Source organism: Ixodes scapularis, unplaced genomic scaffold, assembly GCF_016920785.2.
Source record: "Ixodes scapularis isolate PalLabHiFi unplaced genomic scaffold, ASM1692078v2 PGA_scaffold3__209_contigs__length_174095766, whole genome shotgun sequence".
Lineage (NCBI taxonomy): Eukaryota > Metazoa > Arthropoda > Arachnida > Ixodida > Ixodidae > Ixodes > Ixodes scapularis.
Window position 1 is genome coordinate 102201613 of NW_024609868.1, and position 27828 is coordinate 102229440.

At 45.7% G+C, this 27828-nt stretch overlaps 1 protein-coding gene across 1 annotated transcript in view; it reads right to left on the reverse strand.

Moving 5' to 3' along the window:
* LOC121047679 (sodium-coupled monocarboxylate transporter 1) overlaps nucleotides 1-19659 on the reverse strand; it is a 36340-nt gene extending 16681 nt beyond the window's left edge. The window contains exons 1-5 of the mRNA XM_040503132.2: nucleotides 19330-19659; nucleotides 17277-17342; nucleotides 3785-3836; nucleotides 2644-2711; nucleotides 253-410 (exon numbers count right to left, since the gene is read on the reverse strand). Of these exons, the coding sequence (XP_040359066.1) occupies nucleotides 253-410; nucleotides 2644-2711; nucleotides 3785-3836; nucleotides 17277-17342; nucleotides 19330-19659 (674 nt within the window). The remainder of the gene's footprint in view (nucleotides 1-252; nucleotides 411-2643; nucleotides 2712-3784; nucleotides 3837-17276; nucleotides 17343-19329) is intronic.
* Between the last annotated feature and the right edge of the window lie 8169 nt (nucleotides 19660-27828).

Sequence of the window (27828 nt, forward strand, 5' to 3'; positions counted from 1 at the left end):
ATCTGCCTTAGAATTTAGAGGCGGGGACGCAATGCAGACAGAAAATTGCGGGAAGAGTAAGGTATTTGTTTTTCCTGCACGTATCGATCAGCTAAATACCCGGTTCCTTTAAAGGCAAGCTTAACTTATGCCCATACAAATGCAATGACGCTATAACTAAAGTGTCACCAACTGAACTAAATGTAACCCCCATAGAATCCTAAATTTGTCATTATTAAAAAATAGGTTTAGAGCAAGTAAAATGGGACCTACTCAAACGCGAATGCTTTCCAGTTCATGTCACTCAGTGGGCGAAGTCTGACGTCCTTGTAATACGAGTCGTACAAGACCTTGGTGATGATGGTTATGGGGGCCAAGAGTACGAGCACGGCTTGCGCACAGTCGGTCCATACGACACCCCTAAGACCTCCCTGTTGGGGGAAATCCCATGACTGTGGAGATCATTGGCTACCTGTGGTTTTGCGCTACATTCTAACACGAGTGTTGGAGCGAAAAGGATTGTCGCCTTCCAGGAATAAAACCTTTCTTGTTTGAATGGTGTCAGAACTCTATTATCCAGGGTAAAGTTTTAACGATTTACAGATTCGTTCATTAAAGAAACTGCGAAATCTACACTAATGCGTTCTGTAAAGGTGAGTTGCATGTAGTAGGACTGAGACTTAGGCTGGTAGGGTCGTATTAATAATAGTAATATACGTTAAAAACGAGTAAAACAGATGATTAGCACACAGGACGCCCTGACTGTGTGCCACTCATCTTGTCCTCTTCTTCTTCAGCGAATATTCCTTTTGTGATTTATACGGCAAGGGGGATATACTATAAGGACATAATCGTCAAAATAAGTTGGTTAATAACAAACATTTGTTATTTTCCTCCTTAAATGTTGAAAATAAAGATATCGTTCCAAATAGACACTTTCTTCGCGTCATGAAAAGCCACTAAATTAGTGTATTTTAGAAATATTTAGGACCTGTGAGGAAAAGCGGCGGTGCGCAAAAGTTGCCACTCGTCACAACAGGCAGAAGGCTAGTGGTGCGTGAACGCGTCCACGCAGTTTTTCTTCTCTTATCATAAATGGCGTTTTCAAACAACCAGCATTGCGCCCGTTTCACGAAAGGTGACTTTTCCACACCACCCGCTTTCCACGCGCACCAAATCTCTCTGAGATTCGCTTAATTTGTAATTCTATATGCATTGAGCTAAGAAAGTTTTTAGTTAGGGCCACGATTATTTTTTCTCGGTGAAAAGTGAACCAAGAAATGTTAGCTATTTACTTGGTCCGCCATGACGATTAGACCCTATATATTGTCTTCCTGTCTGTATAACTCATCTACACGAAATTCGCAGACGCTTGCAGCAGGCGATGAACGCTTTCACCGAGTCCTCGCAGCTCGTATTGCAAACGCTGCCCGCAAACCACGTGACCCTGACTGAGCAGTTGCGAACACTTTGTAAAGTAGGCTCTCTACGGCGCGCGAGCAGACGCCTCATCTCACACGAACGTGGTTTCTGCGCATACGAAGTGCCCACACCTGGCGCGGGCGAAACCAGGGTTGTTTGTGAGCAGCGTGTTGGTTTATAAGACAAACTCAACTCTCAGACGTCATGGCATTGCGATGGCGCTGCTGTCTTTAGTGCACATGCGCAAATGCTTCTCCTCACGCATACTTGGTTTCTGTAGACGCGCAGTGCCCACGGCCTGTGTGGGAGAGCGCGTGTTTGTTTGTAAGCAGCGTGTTGTTTTATACGTATTGCCCTGTATACTCACGAAGAAAGAAGAGTATGCTATACTTTAGTTCAACTTTAGTCAAGACGCAGCCGACGCCACGAGATATGAGACCGATTGAGCCGCGTCAAAAGCGCCAGTTGCTGCCTTTTCTTTTGTTTATAATTGGTTTAGGAATAATAAAACACGTCCAGAAACGTAACGAACATCATGATGGTGCACTTTTGACGATGTCTCATTGGTCCAATCTGATTGTAGCGTCGGCTGCGTCTGGACAAAGCCCGCCTTCTTCGCGCTAGCATCTTTGTCTGCTGGGCTGTAGAACGCCTTCTGAGCATGCGTTGTTGCTCTGCTGTGCGGTATGTCAGACGCTGCGCATGCGTCCACCAGCTCAGTGACTGAAAAATTTTATCCCGGGCAATAAGCGATGCAAATGCCGATAGTACTCCTTTTGTTGCGTTGTCTTTCTTTCAAGACATTTTTTTTAAGTGAATAAATTTCAACGCATATGTCCGCCTGTATGTTGTACTGTAATTTTTGTGGAGCACACATACGTTATATTTATTTAATTTTTGAAATTAAGCAGGCGGTACAATATCGAGAGTTTTTATCCTTTAGATTTCTATAGCTTTTACGTGAGCGCACTTCTAATATCGAACCTGCGTGACCTCTAAATAAAATGCCACATCTCCCCTTCACTGGATAAGATTACTGAAATAAATACTGCAAGTTAGGGTGCTATCGGAGAGGCTATAATAGCGTGATATGTGCCGAAGTCAAAGCTCACAACGCTCAAAGACTAAAAGCAAAAATAATGTCCACGGGACTCAATGCCTTTGTAATCATAAAACTGATGGCCGAGGTCCGCAATCTTGATGGGATCTGGCAATTCAATCAAACGCAATGTGTATACTTGCCAAAGCGGTGTAGATGGTTCCTGTGAGGCCAATAACAAGACTGCACCAAGTTAAGGAGATGCCAAAAACTGCGGGGAAGAAAAAAACTTAAATGTTTCGTTTTGCATCACACACAATTGTTGTTTATGCGCACAAACATAAATAGACAAAAATCATGGCGATTGTGAGGCTTCAACCCTGAGGCTTTCTCCAAAATCGGCCAGAAAAATAAGCGACTCAAAGTATCGATTTCAAATACGTACAGTATCCACAAAATGTATAGTTAGGTTGTGTATTTTGTCTTAAGAGATAACAAGACGTAGCTCCTTTCTCGTGAAAACAGTTATAGACATTTTTTCATTCACTATTGGCCGACAGCGGCGTTGAAAGCCGTGTTAGCAATTCTAGGGGTGCTAGATTTAAGGGATATAAATATTCATACCATAGATATCCCTTGGAATTTAATGGCGAACGTTTAAGGCACAAATTGGGTGCACGTGCACTTGCTTGCGTTCTCTCACAGCAAGTGGCATAATGGGCGAAGAGACGGAAAGGCGCCGCAAGGTATTTACAGTCGGCACCTTCGCCACCCCCGGACAGCCTTCATTGAAAGCACGACCAAAAAATCACGTGATCTTCGCCAAGCAGTTGGAAGCACTTTCAAATCTAGGCACTCAAGAGAGCCTTTTGTTTGAAGCGCCCCATCCCCATTGCACTGTCTCCTGATTGCTGCGACTGTCGTGAGGTGGCGCCACAAGCACAACACTTGTTAACTCGGTCGTAATCATCGCTGTCCACGGTTGATTGTGGCGAGGGTAATGGCTTCATTTTTTACACGAAAGAAGTTAAGCCTTCGAAGCTCGTAAGATAAAATATACATATAAAAAACACCTCTGTTAAAAATGATAGGTCGCTGCGTACATCCGTCGATATTTTGGTCTTGTTTTATACCGATTAGGAGGTTTCAAAAAACGCCGTAAATATATATATTTTTTTTAATTTTTATTACCTATATGGTTTGGCATTGTGCTGATTTTATTACGAGTACTCGTTGATCAAAAATATTTTACTTTATTTAAAACATTCTGTTGAAATTATAACTATAAATTAAAAACCCGGTGGACAATGCAGGTAATATTATCCTAGGACGTACAAAACTTACTTGTGGAAACTGCTGCCGCGGCTGGAAAAATGGCAACTGCACCTAGAGTTTGCTGCGCAAATATGAATAATAATACAATCGCCTTGAACATTCTTCATGACATATAGTAGCTAGGCTCACAAAATAGCATTACTTATAATGACCATAGCAGAATAATATTTTCGGTAAATGTATTTTGCTGTACCAATTTCTTTGAAGTTGAAAAATATAATTCATTTGTGGAAAAGAATTATATTATTTGCTATACATAATAGTTTTTTGTTGTGGTTTCTATGCCATGTACTCATTCACAGTATACGTATACTATAAGCCCACTCTGTAACAAAGGCCCAATGTTTTTGCGTGTATTATTCTAGATATTTCCAGTGTGCCTGCATCTTTATTGCACTATATTTTGTTTCACCACCCGTTAAGCCAGTTGCATAGGACCCTTAACCTTAAAATGGCTCGTTATTTTGCGTATCGTAAAATCTCTTAATTACGACTGAATACATTTTGTTTTATTCTATCAAGAGAATGTTTTAATTGATGTTACAAGAAATAATTGAACTTTCGTTCTAGACTGAATGGTTTGCATCCAACACTCTTCGGTGTGTCTTTTCTTAATGCAGAGCTCTTTTTGCACTGACAAAAAAATATCTGGAAGGTTTAACAGTCGTTTTACCTGGCTTCTTAAAAGTGATATAAAATATATTTGAAATAAACTGACAAGCCAGGGTAGCACGCCAGAGTAACGCCCCAGGTTGCACAAGCTTGGCATCCTATAGGCCTAACTTGGGTCTAATACGGGTTTGCTCCAAGGCGTTAGTTAAGTGCCAGAGTATATTTCTTTGGCGCTTCTAATGTGAATATTTCTCTTGCTCCTCATGTAAATGCCAAAGTGGCCAAAATGACACGCTGAACCAAGTAACTAGCAGTAATGACTAAAGTTGGCACTTGTTTGGAAATATCGTGTAGGCCCGAAAGTTGCCTTTTGACAACCTGATAACCAGAAGTGAAGACTAATAAAATGGCACTTGTTTCCCGATTTAAACCCAAAAGGTTCCAGATGATAGCCAAACTAGTACCTTCAGTGAAGTCAAACTTTGGCACTCGTTTGGCAAATTAGGGCCAGGGTACCCAGACTCTGACAAAACAAAAATGTAAAGTTTCTCACTGCCTTGGTTTTTTCGCGCTTTTTGAGGTCCTAAATTTTCACGCTAAACACAAATATGGTCCAAAAGAACGGAGCTACGTGAGAAAGCAGAGACTGTAATATCGTGAACATCTTTCTGAAGGCAAACAATAAAAATTATCGACTGTACTAAAAAACGTACTATCGACTAGACAAATATATAAATATACCTTATACATGTTATAGTGCCAACATACATCTGAGTCGCCTGAGCACAGTACGCTACCCAGGATAAATAAAAATCGAAGCCGGTGATGCAAGAAATAAATACAAGTGGAATTGTCTTTCAAATGCACATAGTGTTTGTTCGGCGATGACGGCAATCACGGGGAGGGGGGGGGGGGGGGCAATCACACTAGCAAGAACGTTTATTTTCCTCCTCCTTCATCGCGCCACTCTGCAGCACGTGCTCCGCTAATATAGGATTATAGCGCACATAGCATTTCTGTTCTGTACCAGGCACTAATTAGCTGGCCGCACATCAGGAAAAGAAAAGTGTATCGGTAATTGCAGGTCCGCGCAGACGGTATGTAAAACCTCAACGTTATCAACTTCGCCATCAACAGACTAACGTACGAATTAGTGCAGGAAATGCATATTACTTACAATTCCTACGCCCCCTTCGAACAAGCCTGGGTAAAGAAGGCAGCGCTTTAGTTGGAGGTCTATGCCCTCTTCCGATATGTTACCTTGATCCAAGAGCTCTGTGGTGTATGCCAACCTCTCAGTTCGGCTGGTCACTCCAAGCAGTCAAGATAATAAGTCTCCAGAAACCACATGAGGGTTATTGTTTGAGGGTCTATTCTTGTTCTGATTCAGGATGATTTTTCCCGTAGGGTTTTTGCCATATACAATGAATATATAAATAAATAAGTAAATAAATAAATTTTTTTCTCCCAACCAATAGCTGAGTGGCCTGGGTAGCAGATCACACAATCCGTAAAGGCAAAAATCAATGCCGGAAACACAGAACAATATAAACATACGAAAATTTATCTACTCATTAGACCTATCACTGTAGGTCTCTCGCAGCCTGTGATTGATTAGCTGTCCCACATGTACGCATTTCAATGCTTTTTTCTGTGTTTTTATGTATCCATTTTAATGGTTAACAATAGATTAGCGCTTATCGGGGCATACGTCGGAGAAAACGAAGCACGAGCAAGAGATTCCCCAACCTAAAGCGAACATGCGCGTAACCCGAATACTCCCAGATCGACCCAGTACCGATACGAAAAAGGCACTAGATAAGGTGCGTGCTTCCCGAAGAAAGAAGCATCTTCACGGACAGTTCGACCGGTGAGGGCTTTTATTTGATTGGATAATATGCATTTTTACCTGGAACTTTTCTATCTGTGAAACTTGCTGTTTTCTCCTCTACAATACAGGTCCCAATGTGCGGTTTTATCAGTGTTCCCCGAATTCGGTCAAATCGAATCGGGAATCAGGGTATTTCAGCTAATGTGTGCCCAAGTTTTAAGAAAGCTGGTGCGCACTACATGTGTCGAACAAACGCTATACCCTCCAAAGTCCTAGACAGCCTGTCCAGATTCTTGAAAAAAAGATGGGTAATCAACAAAAAATGATTGTCTGATTTTGCATAATGCAATAAAACTGGGCAAAAGATACAAAAGGATGAGACAAACAAGACGGGACAGAGCGCTGTTGTATCTTTTGTGCTGTTTTATTCCCTTATGCACAACGGTTACCAACTAGCCCAGCTATCAACCTTATGACTGACTTTATTTTAATACAAAAGTTTGGGGCAACATTTCTTCATTAAAAACTTGTAGAGCTTGTTTATACACACCCAACAGTGTCTTTTGCGTTAAAGGGAGAATGAAGGCAACTACGGATGATATTTTTCGCGATTGAACTGGCTTCCAGGCACGTCTCAGGCCACGTTGCTAAAATTTGAGCGGAAACCGGCGCTTCTGTGTCCGCAAATCGATTAAACAGTCGCGGCACTAATCGTGCCGGGATCGACTGGGGCGACGCCCCGAGAGTTGCGGGAGAAGCCAGGAAAAGCGGAGCTCACGTGACCGTTGCGGGGCAAGAAGCGCGACGTCACAAGAGAGGCGTCAGCGATTGGTCGAAACAAGAGACGTGCCCTGAGTCACGTTTTGGTACGCAATTTTTAGGAATACTGTTCTAATTTCCGATTGAATAGCCATGAAATGCATAAATTGGACCGGAAATGATTACTAAACCAAAAACAGAACAGCATAATTGTTTTTCTCTTAGCTACGCTAGACGCGGAACGGGCACCGAGCAACTATGGGCAAACAAAAAAAAAAAAAGGAACACGCGGGAGAAGCTTGGTTTTGGTTTCAGTTGTCTGTGTCGTGTTTACTTAGCGAACACGGTACTCGAAGGATTCTGAAAAATTGTAGTCATGCCAAATTTGTGCGCTGTAGATGGCTGTTTTAACGGTCGACTGAAGAACAGTATTCGTTCGGGCGACGCTAGTTTTCACGTGTGGGTCGGTGTTCGTGTTCTTTGACGACGAAAAGAGAAGAAGAGAAGAAGAGAAGAGAAGAAGGCTTTGGTGAAAGCCAAAAATGGTGCTGTTTTTTTTCTCCTTCTTGGGGAGTGTCCCCCGCAGAAGAACCGGTTTCCGGAACGGCCGGTTGCCCTCGCTTTCCCGTCGGCATCTCCCCCGCGTCCCTGTCCTTCGGCAACGCGCCGCTTTCGTCTCCCCCGCGCGCATGTTGCTCACTGCTTTCCTGCTCGGAGCCTGCGGGCCGCTCTTAGCCGGCTGGGGGGTTTCCGTCGGGTGATGGCGGAGGCCGCCAAATACGTACTCCCGTTCCGTTGGTGTTAGGTCACTGAACGGAAGCCCCGAACTGAACTCGCTCGCGAGCGCGGCATTGTCGTCCATGTTGACAGATCTGACGAAGCGACCGCGTAACCGCGCTGCTATAACCCACGGCGGTAACCAGAGTCTCGATCTCCTAAATACTACCGATACCAACTATTCACTCTTGACGTCACTCGCTACGTCACCTCCGTTTTTAGAGGTCCAGATATGATAATGGAGATAGTTCAGTTTCGGTTTCTTCAGTTCTTTCGTAGGCACAGAAATACGCGTCACAAATGTCTACATAAAATTGGGCAGCATGATAGGTTCCCAAAAAACCTAAAAACCCAATTTTAGAAAATCGTCTTCATCGTCCCTTTAATTTAGCCTTCCTGTGCCTATTTTTTTTTAAGTTTCAATGAAAGCACGTGTGATTAAGAATTCATGTCCCAAATGACTAAAGTCAACTAGCATTGCAGTTGTGTAGCCAAAAATCATGTATTTCTTTCAAAATATCGTTCTAGGCTTTTGAATTAGTTTTGTGAATCTTGAAGAATTAGACGCCTAAGGGTTTTGTTTATGGAAACGACACAATGGGATGTTTTTCCGAACGATCCACAAGTTTTGCGCAACAAATTAATCTGTGTTCAATAATCAGTATGGCGCATCGCAAGAATGACCCTGACTTTCTCCATAAGTGATGAATGCGGCATTAGTTCAACACGCTCAGCGTGCACCAACTTTTCTTTCTTTATGTCCGGTCAAATGTTAGCTAAAAGACTTTGTATAGCAAAAACAAAAAAACACTACTTTTACAAAACTTTTTTATCCCTTTTTCTTTAGTAATATGATATTCTCTAATTTCATTTCCGGTAAAATTAGAAAGTCTGGTAAAAAAAAAGTATTGTTTGTGTTCTCTTTACCAACAACGATTATAAAATCGACCATTGCCGAAGGCTACAGTTTTTAGTAGGGTGGCATTTGAACTAGTTGCTAAATCATGCTGCCTTTCGTCATTCTTTTTTTTCCGAGGTTGCACTTTTATAAAAGGTAGCCGGGGCTGTAAATGCAGCTGCAAAATTTTAGTCCTAATAAGTTGGTTGAAAGCTCGGTGGTGAAATGGCTGTGCAAAGTCGCCATAAATCCGCCGAAAAAAAAAACAATTAGCAGCCTGAGACAGCGTTTGTAACACTGTTACGCTATATCTGTTTTTCTACGACCAGCGTATAGACTAGAATTATCGACGCTTTAGCGCGCGTCTATATTGTGCCGACAGGGTCGTCACCCGCGCGCACTTCGCGGGGACTGCGGTTTCTCGGGGACTGCAACTGGCCCAGTAAGAGTGACGTCACCGCTCCAAACAAACATTTGCAAGGGGAGCTGTTATGGACGAACACATTGGACTGGATTTCGCTCCGGAAGAATGATCGGCCAAACATCTTATGCAGAATTTGAACGTCTAAAAAGAATATATAGAGAGAGCCTAGATTTCACACTTACCACGACAGACGTTTGCCAAGAATCGGCTGTTTCTGAAATATTTGCTACGATAACTTCCTATCCCTCAGTCGTACCGAGATGCCTGCTGCAGGCGACAAACGCATGACGAACGCATACGGAATGACTAAAGAATGCCGTCTGTATAAACCTCAATAATTTGCACAATGATCCGATTTGTTTTATTGTAAACTTTTGTAACATGGCAAGCTTAAGGAAACTCACCCTGTTTATAAAAAGGAAATTTAATTGCATGAATAATATGCTGTCTAACGAAAAGGACCACACGCATGAAGATCTGCTAAAAATACAGCGAGAAAAAGCATCTGTTTCGAGCACAGCAAAGCAGCCACGGGCCTATTTTACTGCGAGAGCAGTTAGCGGGCGAGTTCGCGGTTTTGGCACCGTCGACTCCGCTGCACGGGCCATTCTCGAAGCTCTGCCAAAAATATTCAAAACTGACATCACGCCGCCGACGTCACGCCGATCGACAGGGCTTCCAGTACTTGGTTAAACATCACGAAGAGAGAAAGCGCGGAGACACGGGCATGTGGAGGACCTTAGTGGAGAAGCGTGCTCGTCCAAATTAAAACTGATGTTTTAATTCGGACGAGGAGAAGGACGAGATATCGAGAACCCAAATACTAAAAGCAAAACATGTTTAAAGAAAGGAGCGAAAGAATGTGTGTTAAGTTTGTAGAAATCCTGCTTATTAGTTAAGGTGATTTTTGTTAGGAAAGTTTATCTTTCAAGGGTCGCGTCGGCATTTCTTTTTTTTTTTTTACTTTCTATGTTTGTGTCGGCGGGGCCAGAGCGGCCACAATGCGGGAGCGGTTCCCCGCGGTCGTTAAGAAGCTTCTCGGGTTTCGGGAGTCTACTCGGACCGGGACCGGGAGAGCCCGCGCTTAGAGAAGCCTGTAGCTTTTAGCCGAATGTGCCTGTATATAGAGGGTTTTGCCGCTTAGTGTAAAATCGTCGCTTTTTACCCGATGTAATTATTTCGCTGTTGGCGCCAGCCAGTGAGCGTAAAATGCAGGGGTTGACTCTAGAAAGAATTTGGAATTGGCGGTTGGAGCGCCAGGCTGACAGCTCGCCGACCATTGGAGAACAGTGTACCACGTGGGAGTGGTGAAATTTGAAGGGATTGGTCGGTCCCTGATGGGAAAGGAGGCACCTGCGTGTCTACAAAAGGATCCCCGAGGGGATTCTGGAGGATTGGCTTCGATTCGATTTTGGGAGACTGGGAACAAAAGTATGGGGTTTCATTTTGGGATTTTAACTCACTGTTGAGTTGTTTTGTTTCATAATAAACGTGGCCACACTGGCCACTGTAAAGCCAACCAACGTCGCAATGTGTTCAGCGGGATCGAACAACTTTTAGTATTCTTTTTTTTTATTACCAACTTCCCGGGGGCTGTCATCGGGCGAGCACCGTCATCGGTCGCCACACCATCCTGACCGGCCCCCTCCCCCAAAGGAAAGTTGACTGGCGCAGTCGACAGGATCCCGCTGACTTTCTCCGACGGGTTGCAAGAAGGACGCCACGACGTCAGCTGATGGTGGGCCCCGTCAATATCTGCGTGAGAAGACGGCGGAATAGCCTCTTGCGCCGTGTGCGGCGAACGGAGCGGCATCCAAGCAAGAGGCTCCGGGAGTCAAGGGGCTCAAGAAGGACGCCACGACGTCAGCTGATGGTGAGCCCCTCCAATATCTGCGTGAGAAGACGGCGGCAATAGCCTGTTGCGTTGTGTGCGGCGAACGGAGCGGCATCCAAGCAAGAGGCTCCAAGATTCAAGGGACTCAAGAAGGACGCCAAGACGTCAGATGATGGTGAGCCCCGCCAATATCTGCGTGAGAAGACGGCGACAACAGCCTGTTGCGTTGTGTGCGGCGTACGGAGCGGCATCCCAGCGAGAGGCTCCGGGAGTCAAGGGACTCAAGAGGAACGAACGCCACGACGTCAGCTGATGGTGAGCGCCGCCAATATCTGCGTGAGAAGACGGCGGCAATAGCCTGTTGCGTCGTGTCCGGCGAACGGAGCGGCATCCAAGCAAGAGGCTCCGGGAGTCAAGGGACTCAAGAAGGACGCCAAGACGTCAGATGATGGTGAGCCCCGCCAATATCTGCGTGAGAAGACGGCGACAATAGCCTGTTCCGTTGTGTGCGGCGTACGGAGCGGCATCCCAGCGAGAGGCTCCGGGAGTCAAGGGACTCAAGAGGAACGAACGCCACGACGTCAGCTGATGGTGAGCGCCGCCAATATCTGCGTGAGAAGACGGCGGCAATAGCCTGTTGCGTCGTGTCCGGCGGACGGAGCGGCATCCCAGCGAGAGGCTCCGGGAGTCAAGGAACTCAAGAGGAACGCCACGACGTCAGCTGATGGTGAGCCCCGTCAATATCTGCGTGAGAAGACGGCGGCAATAGCCTCTTGCGCCGTGTGCGGCGAACGGAGCGGCATCCAAGCAAGAGGCTCCGGGAGTCAAGGGACTCAAGAAGGACGCCACGACGTGAGCTGATGGTGAGCCCCTCCAATATCTGCGTGAGAAGACGGCGGCAATAGCCTGTTGCGTTGTGTGCAGCGGACGGAGCGACATCCCAGTGAGAGGCTCCGGGAGTCAAGTGCTCGAGACCCGCGAAAGGAGGCAACACAAGGGAGCCACAGAGACGCCCCGGCGAAATTTGACGGCACGGCAGGACCGTCGTTCTCAGGTAAGACTAAGGGCTGTTTCCTCCGAGGCTCAGAATGTCCAAGAGCACAATATCAGGGGCTAAGGGCGGTTCTTCTGGGGCGGAGGACGGAGTAGGTAGCAGGTAGGCAGCTATAGCGCTTGAAATTCTTAGACTCCAACGCGAAATTAAGGAAATAAAGCTGGCCCAGATTCAGGCGATGAGAGAATGGAGTTCGAAGGACCCGACAAAAATGAGAGAGCTCGCGAAAGAACCCTGCGCCGTCCTCGCGCCGATGCCGGAGTTTGCAGCCCTCGCTCCGGCATGTTTTGAGAGCGCTGAGACTGAAATGAGTCCGGAGAAAGACCGCGAGGAGATTGCATACGGCGATGACTGCGGCGGCCGCGAAGTGAAAATTGGGAGGAGAGCTGGCGCCGACGAAGCAGAGGCACTCGCCGGTGATCCGGTGGCAAAGGGAGGCGAGAGCGGGAGCGATGGTGATGGCACCGACTCCGCTACCGGCATCGTGTCGTCACCGAAGGTCAGGCCGGCGGTACATCATAGGCTGACGACCAGGAAGTAGGCTGCGTCGAGCGACTCCGGAAGGAGGAGTCCCGACGCAAGAAGCTGCCGAGGTGGCGAGCGCAATATGGGCGCAATGGGCGCAGAGAAGAGGACGCCACTCCGGCCAGTGGCCAAAGCTCGCACGCGAGGACAGCAGACTTTCAGTTTGAGCTCGGGATCAGCGAGTGTCGTGTACTGCGCGCCGCCTCGGGCAGTTCTCAGAACGTCTCCGATGGCGACGAGCTGGACGACAAAATGGCCAAGATTAGGAGGGTAGCTAGCAAGGCTACTGGGGTTTTGTTTCGCCTTTAGGCTACGTTTATCTTACATCCCTCCTGATTAACTTTCCTTTTGCTTTTCGGTCGGCCTTCAGTAGTTTATATTCTACGTAATATTTTTTGGTGCACAGTCTCTATTCTCTGTGGGAGAAGTTTGTCGATCCTCACGTATATTTCGAAACGTGCATGTCGAGGCACGAAAAAGTTTTGGGAAAGCGCTGGCGGAGACGTTGAGAGTTATCTGTAGTTTCCTTTCTTGGAGCATTTTGCATTTCTTTTTTCAAGTGATATAGTTTTTTTTTTATTTTTTTATTTTGAATGTTTATTTTGACTAGTGCGAACTTTATTGGGAATAGAGTGCCTAGTGGCGTCTGCACCCATACTGTAAAGCTTTGGGATCAGCGGGTTTAAATATATCTATATGGACATTGTAGAATCTGGAATGTACGACTCCGGGTCTTGCTCGATGCTGTGTGTCTCCGAAGTGACGAACAGTGGGACTGATGTTGCGCGAACAACAAGTGTACTTGCAACATTATTCGTGGGGAGGTGATAAGTTTTTGAAATCCTGCTTATTAGTTAAGATGATTTTTGTTAGGAAAGTTTATCTTTGCAAATTTGCGTCGGCATTGTTTTTTTATTTTTTTTTTTTTTACTTTCTACGTTTGTGTCGGCGGGGCCAGAGCGGCCGCAATGCGGGAGCGGTTCCCCCGCGGTCGTTAAGAAGCGTCTCGGCTTTCGGGAGTCTGCTCGGACCGGGACCGGGAGAGCCCGCGCTCGGAGAATCGTGTAGCATTTAGCCGAATATGCCTGTATATAGAGGGTTTTGGGCCGCTTAGTGTAAAATTGTAGCTTTTTACCCGATGTAATAATTTAGCTGTTGGCGCCAGCCAATCTGCGTAAAATGCATGGGTTGACTTTAGAAATAGTTTGCATTGGGCGGTTGGAGCGCCAGGCTGGCAGCTTGCCGACCATTGTAGAACAGTGTACCACGTGGGAGTGGTGAAATTTGAAGGGATTGGTCGGTCCCTGAGGGGAAAGGAGGCCCCTGCGTGTCTATAAAAGGATCCCCGAGGAGATTCTGGAGGATTGGCTTCGATTCGATTATGGGAGACTGGGAACAAAAGTACGGGGTTTAATTTTGGGATTTTCACTCACTGTTGAGTTGTTTTGTTTCAAAATAAACGTGGCCACACTGGCCAATGTAAAGCCAACAAAAGTCGCCATGTGTTCAGCGGGATCGAACAACTTTTAGTTTCTTTTTTCCTATTCGACTTCCCGGGGGACTTCCATCGGGCGAGCACAATCATCGGTCGTCACCGTCCTGATTGACCGGCCCCCTCTTCCCCACGGAAAGTTGACTGGCGTGGAAAGACTGAGAATTTAAAAAAAAAGATAAAAGAAAGAAAATTATTATCAGAGTAAAACGTATACGTGCTTAACGTAACAGATTGAGAAATAAAACAAGAAAAAAAAGTGAAAGCCGTTTACAACTCCCTGTAACGCCGAATTAGAGCGCAGCTCTTGAGGAGGAGGAGGGAAGGGTACTGGGGGGGGTGAAGTGACCTGGGGGGGTCACGTGACCTTGGGGTGTCACGTGACCTTGAGGGGTCACGTGACGATGCTGATGATGTCATTAGCGACGTTACTGATGACGTCATCAGTGACGATGACGATGCGGACTCCGATGACGTCATCAGCGATGATGACGATGACGATGCGGATGTCGGTGACTTCATCAGTGACGTCACTGATGACGTCATCCGTGATGATGACAATGACGATGCGGATGCCGTTGACGTCTTCAGTGACGTCACTGGTGACGTCATCAGTGATGATGACGATGACGATGCGGATGCCGGTGAGGTCATCAGTGACGTCACTGATGACGTCATCAGTGATGATGACGATGACGATGCGGATGCCGGTGACGTCATCTGGGAGGTCACGTGACCTCGGCGGGGGGTCACGCGACGCTGGGGGGTGGTCACGTGACCCCGGGGGGTGTCACGTGACTTCGGGGGGTCACCTGACCTCAGGATGGGTCACGTGACCTTGGGGGTCACGTGACCTTGGGATGACCTTGGGGGTCGCGTGACCTTGGGGTGACGTTGGGGGTCGTGTGACCTTGGGGTGACCTTGGTTACGCCGACGCCGACGGCGACGCCGCTCGAGCCGGGAACGGGCCCCTAAGAGCTGCGCTCTAAAAAATGAAAGCTGCTTACAACTCCCTGTAAAGCCGAATTAGAGCGCAGCTCTTGAGGAGGAGGAGGGAAGGGCACTGGGGGGGGGGTTAAACTAACCAGGGGGGGTCACGTGACCTTGGGGGGTCACGTGGCCTCGGGGGTCACGTGACCCCCAATGCCGATGACGTCATTAGTGACGTCACTGATGACTTCACCAGTGATGATGACGATGGGAATCTCGGTGACGTCATCAGTGACGTCACTGTTGACGTCATCAGTGATGATGACGATGACGATGCGGATGTCGGTAACGTCATCAGTGATGATGACGATGCGGATGCCGGTGACGTCATCAGTGATGATGACGATGACGATGCGGATGGCGGTGACGTCATCAGTGACGATGACGATGACGATGTGGATGCCGGTGACGACATCAGTGACGTCACTGATGACGTCATCAGTGATGATGACGATGACGATGTGGATGTCGGTAACGTCATCAGTGATGATGATGATGACGATGCGGATGCCGGTGACGTCATCAGTGATGATGACGATGACGATGTGGATGCCGGTGACGTCATCAATGATGACGATGACGATGTGGATGCCGGTGACGTCATCAGTGATGATGACGATGACGATGTGGATCCCGGTGACGTCATCAGTGACGATGACGTCATTGGGGGGTCACGCAACATCGGCGGGGGTCACGTGACCTCAGGGGAGTCACGTGACCGGGGGGTCACGTGCCCCCCACGAGGTCACGTGACCCCGGTGGGGGGCTCGCGCGGTGCATTATGGGACATTTCCCATGATGCACCGCGCGGTTACGCCGACGGCGACGCCGACGCCGCTCAAGCCGGAAACGGGCCCCTAAGAGCTGCGCTCTAAAAGAAAAACAGGTAATCGGAGGGAGTGTGATAAAGAAGGTATGAGAGAGAAATAAAAAAACAGAGTGAGGAATAAAAAAATAAGAACGAAAGGTAAAACATCTTGAGAAAGTTGAATCGCCATGATTTGCCGATTGAACCTTTATTTTCAGTTTAACCCCGTCGAGCCTTTTGCATCCGCGACATTTCTGGTGGAGGTGCGGAGTAAAACGAGAAGCGTTCCTACTCGGTCATGCACGCGGCAAGATATATATGTTACCGACAGTCCGTTTGATCTCACAAATGTTGCTGAATAGAACTGTGCTGTCAGAGATCTTTGAAATGTGGGCTGGCCTGCATTTCGACCTTGATACACTTCACGTCGTCGCCGTACGTGATTCGGCCTCACAGTGTTTTCAACTTGCCAAATATTGCGGAAGCGATTTCCACGGAAAGGCGTTCGCGCGTTCACGCATCTGGACCGTCGATGAAAGCTGTGTACGGGCACTCTTCGCTTCCGAAATCCCGCAGAAAGTTTACCCCGAGAATATAAGCTTCGTAGATCGTCCCCTACTTCATTCGACGCAACCGCATGTTCCATAAAAAAAAAAAAAAAAAAAAAAACGCCGAATTTACGAAGTTATTGTGCCTTCTGCTGACAAGGTAAAAGCGGTGGTGAAAATTTAGTACACACCTTAGTCTTCGCTTTATGGTATTGAGACCACATCAATAGTCTGCACGATTGAACAATGAGAAGACTTAACTCATAAAGAAAAATATTACTTTTGTATCAGGCAATTTCTAGCCAAAAGCCGAGCCCCCATGCATTTGCCCATAACAACGACTCTGGCAACGGTTTGCTTGGAGCTGAGCGCCATGCTATGACGTCATCACTTACGGGGTCAATGCCATTCATATGGATAGTTATTTTACATCCGCTGTTAAATCCCACACACGACGAAAAAACAAACTGCACGCCCATAGAAGTCATGTAGGCTGTACAGAATGCTGCTTACAACCGCGACTTCCGCAGTCCCCTGCGCGACAAGCGCCTTCCGGTGATGAGAGTAGAGGGCCGCTCGCGCCTGCTTGCGCGTCTAAAACGAATATTGTCTATAGTGTCACGATTCCACATCTCGCAATCCGATGTACATTGTTGGTGATCAGAAGTATGGCAACTTTATTTCAGCCATGGTGCTGCGCCGTTCAAATCATATGCACTGGTCGCCATGATTAAACTTTGCAGTAATTTTAAACAATAAACGCCACCAAAACATAGGAAGCAGGAACGTATCCACTTCCAAAGCAAATATATATAACATCCAAATTAAGCAGCACGCTCGGTTGCTTTGTTGAAAATATTTGTTTTATGGCATTGTATCTTAGAAGCTATTACTGGCAGGATGGACACTATGACGTTAGTGAAGCTATTTTTTACGTGCTTTACTTACGCTGAGGAAGAAGTAGATCACGCAAGCAGTGAGTCCAACAGTGTTGCCATAACGCATGCAAAGGTACTGAAAAAAGTAAAAAAACAATAATCTATACTGTTTTGTAACACCCTGCGCTCTTACTCAAATCGTAAGATAATTATTTCCTTCAATTCGCACATTTTGTTGCAACTTTATTGCTGCGGATAACAATAACATGAACTTGTTAGTCAAGTATATTTTTTGCCTAATCACATTCATTTGGTTGTTCATTGATTTTAGCTAAGACTTGAGAAGTAATTCGTTACTTTTTCAGGTAACTTTGTAATTGCCACTTTGCTTTTTGCGGCGGTAATTAGTCATGTAATTTCGTTAAAAAATATTGGTAACACATTACTTTAGTTACACGTTCCTTCTTAAAACATTAACATTATACAAAAACCGGAACACTATGAGTGTGCGATTACCAGCTCAATCAAAGCTCAAAAATGTGTGCTCGCTCCCATGCATTCTTCACTGCTGCATGCTGCATAAGCTGACAGTGCGTCAGAGCTACAGGAATGATACTAGCTTTAAGACGTTGCACTCACGCGTGAAGGGCCCGTTTCAAAAGGCAGTTTTCCTAGATCGGCTCCTTCCCTCCGAATCTCCTAGCGGAGGTAGACGCTGCTACTGAGCATGCGCAACGCTAGCTTTGTCTGCAGAATTCCAGACATCATTTCCGGTGGCCGTAAGCTAGCGGGATGGCGGGTGTGTTTGCAGCTACCGCTGCCTCGTCACCTTACAGGTGAACGGAGTGCCCGCCTGGTACCTACATTACTTTTTCTCAAATTCGTTATTTTATTTTTACGAGGTCTTTCATAATGAGAAATATAAATTAGTATTGCAGAACATTTTTGAAAACATCAAAATGTGTTTCTATTGTTTTGTGGATACGCACACGAGAAAAGTAACGTGAAAGTAAGTCATAACGTAACGATTCACGTATTTCGATACTGTTCAACTAAACTAATTTGTAACGGTAATCCATTACAGTTGATGCTCGGTAAATTGTAATTGTTAACCATTACATTTTTCAAGTAAAGGGCACACATCTGTTTAAGTTGACGTGAGTGTGTACTTTCCTTTATTTTGAATAAATAATTATTATGTTTATTTTCATGATTACTATTGATTGCGGTTATTATTCTAATTATCAGTCGTTAATGAACATGAACAAACAAATGAATCAATGAATGAATGAATAAGTGAAGAGTCTATGTCTCATGCATGAAACCAGATACTTGAGGAAGTGGTCAGAATTACTAGTGCTGGTTCGAGAATCTTATTTACAGAAACATCTTTTGCACATTTAACAAAATGCCCGAAGGCAGTGAATAGCTATCGGACACACGGGACATTTACGGTCACACGAAATGTGACAGGTGGCGGTGGACCCGTGTTTTGACTGCGATCTACCAGGTGTGTCGCTAATACGTGTAATATCTCTAGTTTTGGTTTGGTTCTATCGAGATATATTTTCGAAGGCCTGTTTTTCTTTGTTTCTGCATTCAATGGCTCTCCTTACGTAATACCTTATTTGCGCGTTTGAGGTAAAAGTAGACTAAATACAAAAGTATTAGAGGGTGTTCTCCCGCCACAGAAATAGAACATTTAAAATTTTGAATTCACGAGGGACCGCATGGTTACTGGAACGACCGTAAACATTCATACAAGGAGTATGTGTCTGCTAGGTTACAACTACCGCGTGTTTCTTGTTTGCATTATTTGGTCTAAATTATTAACTGCTCGCTTAATTATCTCGAATAATAAAAGCCCATGAACTAGCATTGCGATGGAATCTCAGTGAGACTATGCTAAGACAAAGTTTGGATACGAACGGAGGGTCGGCATTGCGATCTGCCTCGTGTCCAGCCAATCCGTCGAAGGAAACTCGGAGTTTGTGCCATCCGAGTGGGACGACATTACGCGAGGAAAATAAGGCTCTTCGCCGGCTTCGATTATACTAAGTGGTATTGGTTCAGCTCGCACTCGCAACGCATTCGAAGAACGCTGTTTTAAAGATGGGACTTACTTCGAACACTGAAGTCACCTTCAGTTTGTAGATGACGGGGATGATGATGTAGGCTATGATCAAAGCGTTGATGGGGGCTAAGATGTGGTTCCAGTAGACGTGGAGCCCGTACGCGTAGACGTGTCCCGTGACTCCGATGATACCCAGGGAAGACATGATAGACGCCAGCGCCGAGAGAGCGAGTGGAAGCATCTTCAGGGTGTTGCTTCCCAGGAACACCTCTTCGGCCGTCACCTCCCTTGCTTTCTTGTAAAACGAGAAGTAAAGACCGAGACCGAAGTTTGCCACCATTAAGACGGCGAACACGGCATATTCGACCAGTTTCTCCATGGCGCTGACCTGAGCGGTCGTCGAGGGGAATGTGAGTTTATATACGTGGGTGTATCCCGAAAAGGTAATTAACTTTGATTTTTTCTTTGTGTTTTGGTTTCCTTGATCGGCGACTTTGTTTTAATTTGTGTTTTTTTTTCACAGAAAACGGTTTTTAGTGAAACAAAAAACTATAAAAATAATTTATGATTGGACACTACCCGCTTCTTTTGGACGTTCGTGTCAAAAGATAACGAGGGAAAATGTTACGGCTGTCGTCTGCGTGTCCTTTTAAACTTTATCTTATCTTGCATATATTTTCAAAACTTTCATGTTTGTGTATTTACTAATTTTTGTCTTAAAGCTTTTTGTGATTACCTTCATTCGCATTCAGGCTAGTGATGTATGAGCTTCGCCATTTTGTTGTAATAATGAGAGCATAAAAATAGCATTGCACAACACGGACCTTTCTCTATATCATTTCATTTTATTATTTTTACGTTGTAATGTGCAAATATCATTCAAAAACCAAAGAGTGCAATGCGATCGTTAGCTCCAATACTGAAAGAGAGCGGCATATAGTGACTCTGGCATGGGATGTCAAGAATATATATGATGCAGTGTTATTTTATAAGAACCTCAATTAGCAAACCCATGCTTTTGCATTTTTACCACACATCCTTGGAAATCATTGTATAAAGGGAAGGTTTCAGCGCAATGCCATTATTTTTAAGTAAAGCATGTGAGATAACCTGCATTATATGCTGAATGCCGAGGGTACTTAGCATATATCTGTAGTTCGTATAATTGCAGTTTTGTTTCCATTTCGTTAGAATAGAATCAACGTGTAACATTCATATTCAAAACTACCTTTGGACAGAAAGCTTTAATATAACAAAACATTACGCAGCAAACAAATACAGAATACATCATTTCAATGGCATACACGTATAACAAACGTGTGTGCGAACGCGCCTCATACATATACATGACGGCAGAGTGTCGCTGCGGTTATGCTATCAAAACTAATAAGAAAAGCGCGACCATAAAAACGGAAAATAAATGTGTATTCACTCAAACATCCCCGAAACAAAGCAAAAGAATTCTGTATCCCGTGTTTGTGACGGACAGGTGCCTCATCCAATCGGCCAGATGCGTCTTTCCTTATGCAAGCCATGCTGTTGAGAAGTTTCTTGCAGAGATTTGCGAATGGTGGTTCAGACCGAACACAACAGCTAGCGTTATTCATAATCTTCACAGTGCAAGGAAAAGCAATGACAACAGGCTCAGTTAATGGCGGTGAAGCTAGTGACAAGCACTGCGCTGTTCGCTTCGAACCACTCTTCGCGAATCCCTACTTTCTAAACGACACAATGCTAGAAGCTCTGCGGTTCTAACGGAAGGTTTTTGATGAGCAGCGCCGGTAAAATGAATGAAAAGCGGTCGGTGTTCGAACTGCGTGCCTTCTGTGGCAGGAATGTGCTCTCCGCATATTATTAGACAGTAACACTTCCCTATGTGGAGCAGCGGCCCTCTGCTTATTAAAATACATATAGACTTCTATACGCCGATCAAGTGCTATGAAATGCGTCCTCCGCGCATCGGAAAGCACGGAGGAGCAAGCTAATAAAAAGGCAACAGAGAACGCCCAGGAAGCGAGCGATGACGAGGCAGTCAAGCACGCGCCGCCATTGCTTGAGGTAGGGGGCAAAGAAAAGCACGTGGGGGCGTTTGGGGTGTAAACAAGCGTACCAGGTGCGCATCGATAAGACGAACTTCCACGGAGTATAATTACAACGAGCCCGGCCCATTATGTGCGTCATAGTTAAAGCCCCTCATACGGGGAAGGATCGACGTCCTTTCAAAAACACCGCTTGTTATCTTGGAAGAAACGTGAGGACGGGTGAATGCGGAACTGCTAGAAAAAAAAAAAATGAAATAAAAGTATATGCACGGTGTGAATTACGGGATGGGGAATATCAATCTTTAAACCGCAGCGGAGGTTGTGACCCGGTATCCCCATTCAAAAAACACCAGACGCACAGCGCCACATTTTCTCGCATCTTTCACTGGGTGCGTTCTTCGCGTCTAATCGCATTAAATTTCAAAATCTGTACTGTGACAATGCGGTTGGAGAACGGGAACTACTTTAAGGTTAGGTGAAAACATCTTAATTAATCTCGTGCCGTCGGACTCGTCCAGCACCGCCTAGAAGACAAGGCCGTACTGCTGATATTATGCGTCGTGAATGAAGGCCAACGCTGGACACAGATTGGAGATGAGGGCCGCATCAGCACTCGAATTCGGGTCCAGTATAAGCCGAATGTTGATGCAATCGTTTTGTCCACTTTTTTTCTAGCGTTAGACTTAATTAAGCGTCTTATTTGCACGCGCTCGTGCAACTATACTTCATTCCACCTTAAGGCCGAACAATATAGGGAGCATTTTCGACAGATTTTCTAACGTTTTGGCGGACGTAATCCCGACGTATAGCAGGCGTCGGACGAGCGCTTCCTCCACGCCTCAAGATCGGCGTAAATACACACGTACTTGGCGATCCGACCAAGACAGATCTCAGCACTTCGACGTATTTCGACGTGGCGTTTCCGGAAGCGTACGGCGCAGTGCCGGCCAATCAGCTCGCGAGTTAACAGCCGTAAGTTATTCGAGGATTGGCTTGTCTAGCTTTGCGGCCTGGTGGCTGACTTGATTCGGCCGCCAAAATGGGCGCTCGATTGTCGCGTTCGGCTGTTTATCGGCGTACTCTACGAAATTGCAATACCTTTTTCGAACGAGCGATGTACGATTGAAAAAAAAAAAAAGAAAAGACGACCGATGGGGCGGGTGACATAAAACAAATGATAAAAGGAAAGGTTTTGAGCAGATATCGCGGCCGCCCTTCTGCTTGTTAGCAAACTGGCGATCGCAAAGTACATTTTTGAGACAAGCGTTAGGAAATTAGGCTTGCGTTGTTGATTGAAAATTTGTTATTTCTCTTGCCTTGTGGAAGGCGGTAATATACCAACCGATTTACATTTTGCCTCGTTTCATGAAAAGCTTGAGTCGGCCCGACTCGGGAGTTTTCGCACCAAACGCCGAAGAGACGCTGACGAAAAGCGCCGTGTGTGGTTTTGCGACCTTGCCCTCTTCAGTTAAGTGCAAAACGAGTGTATTTGTAACAGTACTTAAAGGGACCATGAAATGACCTTTTTACTTTTTCCAGATAACTTTTACATTAAACCGTCAATGTTCACTGAATGCCGAACAGGCATCCGTTTTCGTCTCGGTTTATTAACTTTTACACAAAAAATTATTGAAATATCGACTTTTTCATTCTCTCCAACTGACCGCAAAAGAAGCCGTGACGTGACCGTTTCCGGAACCGGAAGTTCTCTCGGCAGTAGGAGAATGGGAGTGTTAGCGGCAACGAGTTGGGGTGCGCCGGTAGGTTTTACTGCGCTGATGTCACCGACGTATTTCCTGAATCGGCGCCTCTCATCGCCGCATCGCAGCTGAGCGAAATTCAATGAGATATGTTGCGCTACAGCGACAGCATGGGACTAGTCCCATACGCCGGTATGCCTGTTGGGAAGTGCAGCGAGTCTTGTCACCACCCCGTCATTGTTGGCAGAAGGGCCGGCCCGTGTCAGTCGTTTGCAAAGCGACGTAGATGGCGTTTTTCGCGGCCTCGGAGATGCAGGAGCGAGCCGACGTTAAAGAAGATACGTTTGAACTACGAGTGTCAGCAAGAGCCACGTAAATACCTGCTTGCACTCGGAGCGGACGCGCGCGCTTGATGGAAGTCTTGTATTCGCGCTGTTGGTAAGCGCTTCGGGACCGTTCTTTTACGATTGCAACTCGATACTGACGCGACACTCGGCAAAGAAAGGTTGGACTGGGGTCGACAGTGACGTGCAGTCTCTCAGAATAAAAATGGCATACCAATAACAAAGTGTACATACCGTGTTACGAAGGCAATCCATACGGCGTTTATTTCAGCTCTTTATCACACAAAACAAGAAGATAGAATCGACGAGAGTCCCTTTTCGACGAGTGTTCGTCAACACTGCCTCGGAAAACAAGGGGAAGAGATTGACCTCCTCACCTCTTAATCTAGAAATGAGGTCAGTGATCAAACTATAATACGGGAAGGGTCCACAAGGGTCGCGCGGGCATATTCCATTTAGCACGCCAGCCGGTCGTAGGCAGACGGTCTTGCGACGAAGCAACGCAGCGCCGAGTCGGAATGCCTGCTAGGCCTATACGCTTCGTCGGAGTCGGTGAATCCAGCGTTCTTGTTCGTCGTGGTCTGTTTTAAGTACTGTTTTCTTGCTGCTTGAAGTCGGCACGCGCGGGAAGAACACGTAGAAAAATAAACGTTCAGTCAGTCAGAGTTTTGAGAGGAAGGAAAACAAAGAAAATAAATGTTCGTCGGTCGCCGTCACCCAAGTAACTGGCGGCCCTGCCCTACTGCGCACGCGCAGTAGTTGCTTCGTTTACCACACGATAGATGGCGCTTGGCTCTCAGCATTATCAAATTTGGCAATTTTCGCCACACATCTCTAATTATGCTACAAAATGTGGATCTGAATATTATTTAACAAAACTTTTAGGAAACATTCGCCGGCTATTTATTGTTTACGATCGCGGTGCTGGTGAGGTAGGCTCTTACCCAATAGGCGATGTGGATTCGGCTGACGTGCACCGATTCTGCGTATGCATCGTAGTGAACAGGCGAAGGAAGGAAGGCGCAAAAGAGTCCAGTTTTCTTTTAAAAGTTCTATAGCAAATAATTTTTTTGGGCTCCCTATTTTTGTGTTTTTGTGTTTCTTTTCACACCTTTTACGACGTGCGGTGGATGAAACTCGATTTTAAAATCATTTCATGGTCCCTTTAAATATGAAGAAGAAACATAGAAAGGGGGGACGTCCGTCCGTCCTTTTTATGTACCTTCCTCATGTTTAAGTTCCCCTCGTCTATTCTGTAAAAAAGCGCCTACCAAATGCCATGTTGCGCCGGCTGAAACGCGTGTAAATTTGTCCAGAATACACCCTATGTAGGTCGGCCTTTAGACTATGTTATGTTCCAACTTTGAACGTAGCAAACGTGGAGTGGCACAGCGGACAGAAATACTGATTGGTCGCAGATGTCAAGTTCCCTCTCGCCGGCCAAGGAAAGGCGGACGTCCAGTGCTACGTTGCATTAGCTGCACTCACCGTCGGAGTAGAACAGAGCCTTTCAGTTCAGACGCAGCCGACGCCAAGAGTTGACGAGACCAATCAGAGAGCGTCAAAAGAGCACTAGCATGGTGGTTGTCATGTTTCTGTACCTGTTCTATCATCGCTGAACCAATCATGAACACAAAAGGAATAGGGACTTGCTCTTTCGACGCACGCGTGTTCGGTTTGCGTACCTCGTAGCCTCAGCAGCATTTGGACTTAAACTGAAACGAAGTATAACGTTGACAGAGTTGGAGTGCTGTGGAAGCTAGCAGGTCGTGGTGACGTACCACAAAATAGTTGACGTCGAGAAAAGCTTTGACAGAGTTGGAGCACTACGGATGATATGCTAGCTTTGTCAATGTACCACGAAGGAGTTGAGCCCGAGTATAGATTCCGCTCCCCACTATAGACCTTTCCAGTGGCAGTCTCAAACGAAGCGAGCGGCTAAAAAATGCTGAGTCACTGAGCTGTGGACGCATGCGCAGCGTCCGATATACCCCACAGCAGATCAACAGCGCATGCTTGGAAGGCGTTCCCCAGCCCAGCAGACAAAGATGGCAGCGCGCAGGAGGCGATTTCTGCAAAGGTCTATAGTCAGGCGAAATTAGGCTGCTAAGTTTCCGCCCTAGCAAAACTAAAGGTATGGTCACGCCACGGTGCAGGATATGTAAACTTTAGGTAAGGATAGAGCGCAGCGAGCGGCGAGGCGTGAGTCGCCAAATAACGTCCTATCAAGACCGTGTGCGCGCGCCCAACAGCCCGCGGCTGACAGCGCTGCTCGCGGGAGAAAGAACGAAACAGTGTAAAAACGTAAATAAAACATATCTTTGTTACGGCATCAGAACGCATTGAATTCCGCTTACTCAGCCGGGGTTTGCTGTGTCCACCATTTTTTTGCAGTCCACACGACAAAGCCAATTGCTCCCATCCGAATTCGAAGGTTTTTTTTTTTTTTTTTTTTTTTTAATGTAAATAAACTTGAAAGAATTTATTTACAGTATCTTCAACGACAAAGGCGAGACACGTGCATCAAAGAAAGTTGATTCTGGAGTATGATCCAGACTTCCCTGACAGTTCATACGTCGGGAAAAGCGCTGAAATGTAATGTGTTAGATACTCAAAAGTAGCGAGTGGATTAGACGTATTTTCTGTGGTGCTCTTTTACCGTGCTTGAATCAGTGAAGTTCAATAATCCGTACAAAAAAAAAATCAACTTACTTTTTTTGTAAATTTTGAAAAGCTTGCTAACGCTTCAGATGTTTTATTAACAAAGAATACAGGGCACGATATAAATTTGTTTTTATTATTTCTACTACATTTGTCGTTCAATGTGAGGTTAGAAAGTCACAATGAACGTTGGGCTGTCAGGCAGTCAAGCCACCAGGGCATTAGACCTCACAAAGTAGGACGCTGCATCAAACCATCACGATTTAGAGTTATCACACTATCAAACTATACGCTCATCAAACCGTTGTCGTAAAATATATGACCGACCACCAGCATAAGAAGCCGCACAATATTGCGGACGGTCCTTCTCGGTAGGCATGGCACGCTGTGTTCAGTTCATAATTTTTTATTTATCACAGGAGTACTTTCTATGCATGCATGGTATAGAACTTCATAAACACAAGTCGGAGACCCGTTCCTGGGCACCGTAGCGTCACGGCGCCGTCAGCAAACAATTCGCGTCATCGATGTCGTACGAATACATGCAGTCGATTTTAATTGAATCTGAAATGTCAATTACAATAATTTGTCTGTAGAAAAACGACCTCTGTGGACGACGTTTTTATTTTGATCACATACGGTGAAAAGGACCTAAAAAAATGTAGCGTATTTTTTCTGCGCATTTTAATGTCACATTTCACTCGAACGTATCAATAAACGCGAAAGAAAAAAAAGAACAAAAAAAAAAACGGAGCTATAATTCGTGTCACTAGTGGCTTGCAGTTCAGGGGAAGGAAACTTTAGAGGTGGGAAGAAAGGGAGAGAAAGGCTGGGCAGGAAGAGAACATCCCCCTCTCCTCTCTAACGTTCATAGTGCTTTCCCTTCGCCCTCCACTGGCCTTTCTCTCGTTCCGCCTTCCTAGTGCTCGCCCTTTCTCTCTTGGCCTGGCCTTGCCTTCGCCCGCACTGCCCACAACTAGTGACACGGAGTATAGGTATGACGTCATATCCAGGTGTTTCAACTGCCATGCGCTTGACGCTTGTGAGCGGACGCGTGTAGCTTTCTTGATTGCTCTGGTAAGGCATCCGGAAGTTGTGGAAATGTTCGCATTTTTTATAAATCACAATCCTATGACTTTTTTTCTAATTTCACAAAATTATGAAATATAATTTTGATATTCGTGATCCGGAAAGCCAAACCAAGACGGTTTAAGTGTTTTTCTTAAATACAGAACCGCTTTAGTTTCCCTTTAATTCTTACGAATTTCTCTTGAATTTCGCTGGTGCTAACTCATATTCATCAGGCGCTATTTGTTCTCAGATGCGGGTTTGCCAGGACTCCGACCTGCTCTCACAATCAGTACTGGAGTGAAGAGGGGTAGGTGCCTAGAGAGAAAGACCAGCTAGGTAATGACTGTCTCTTTTTTTTTTTTTGTGCATCGATTTTTTTTTCAAAACTTGCGCAGCTGGGGTAACATGTTCTTCAAAAAGAAAAACGTGTCCGTCTGAATTCTAAATTTAGATGCCTGGGAATATGTTTTCTATAATGGATTAAATAGGACGCGATTTAAGTAACTTATTTGTGTTATTCAGAAACTGCTCTAAGAAGCGATATTTAAAAATATATTGGCGACCATATATACAGGGTGTTTTTTTTTAAGCTTAACAGATCTGTTTAAAAAAAGCCGTGAAAGTTACACCTATGCCGCTTATGGAGGTGAGTAATACGGCCAGGGGGAGATATTATAGAGGGCTAATCGTAACGATCAGTCGTTCAATTAACTAAAATTCGTTAATTAAC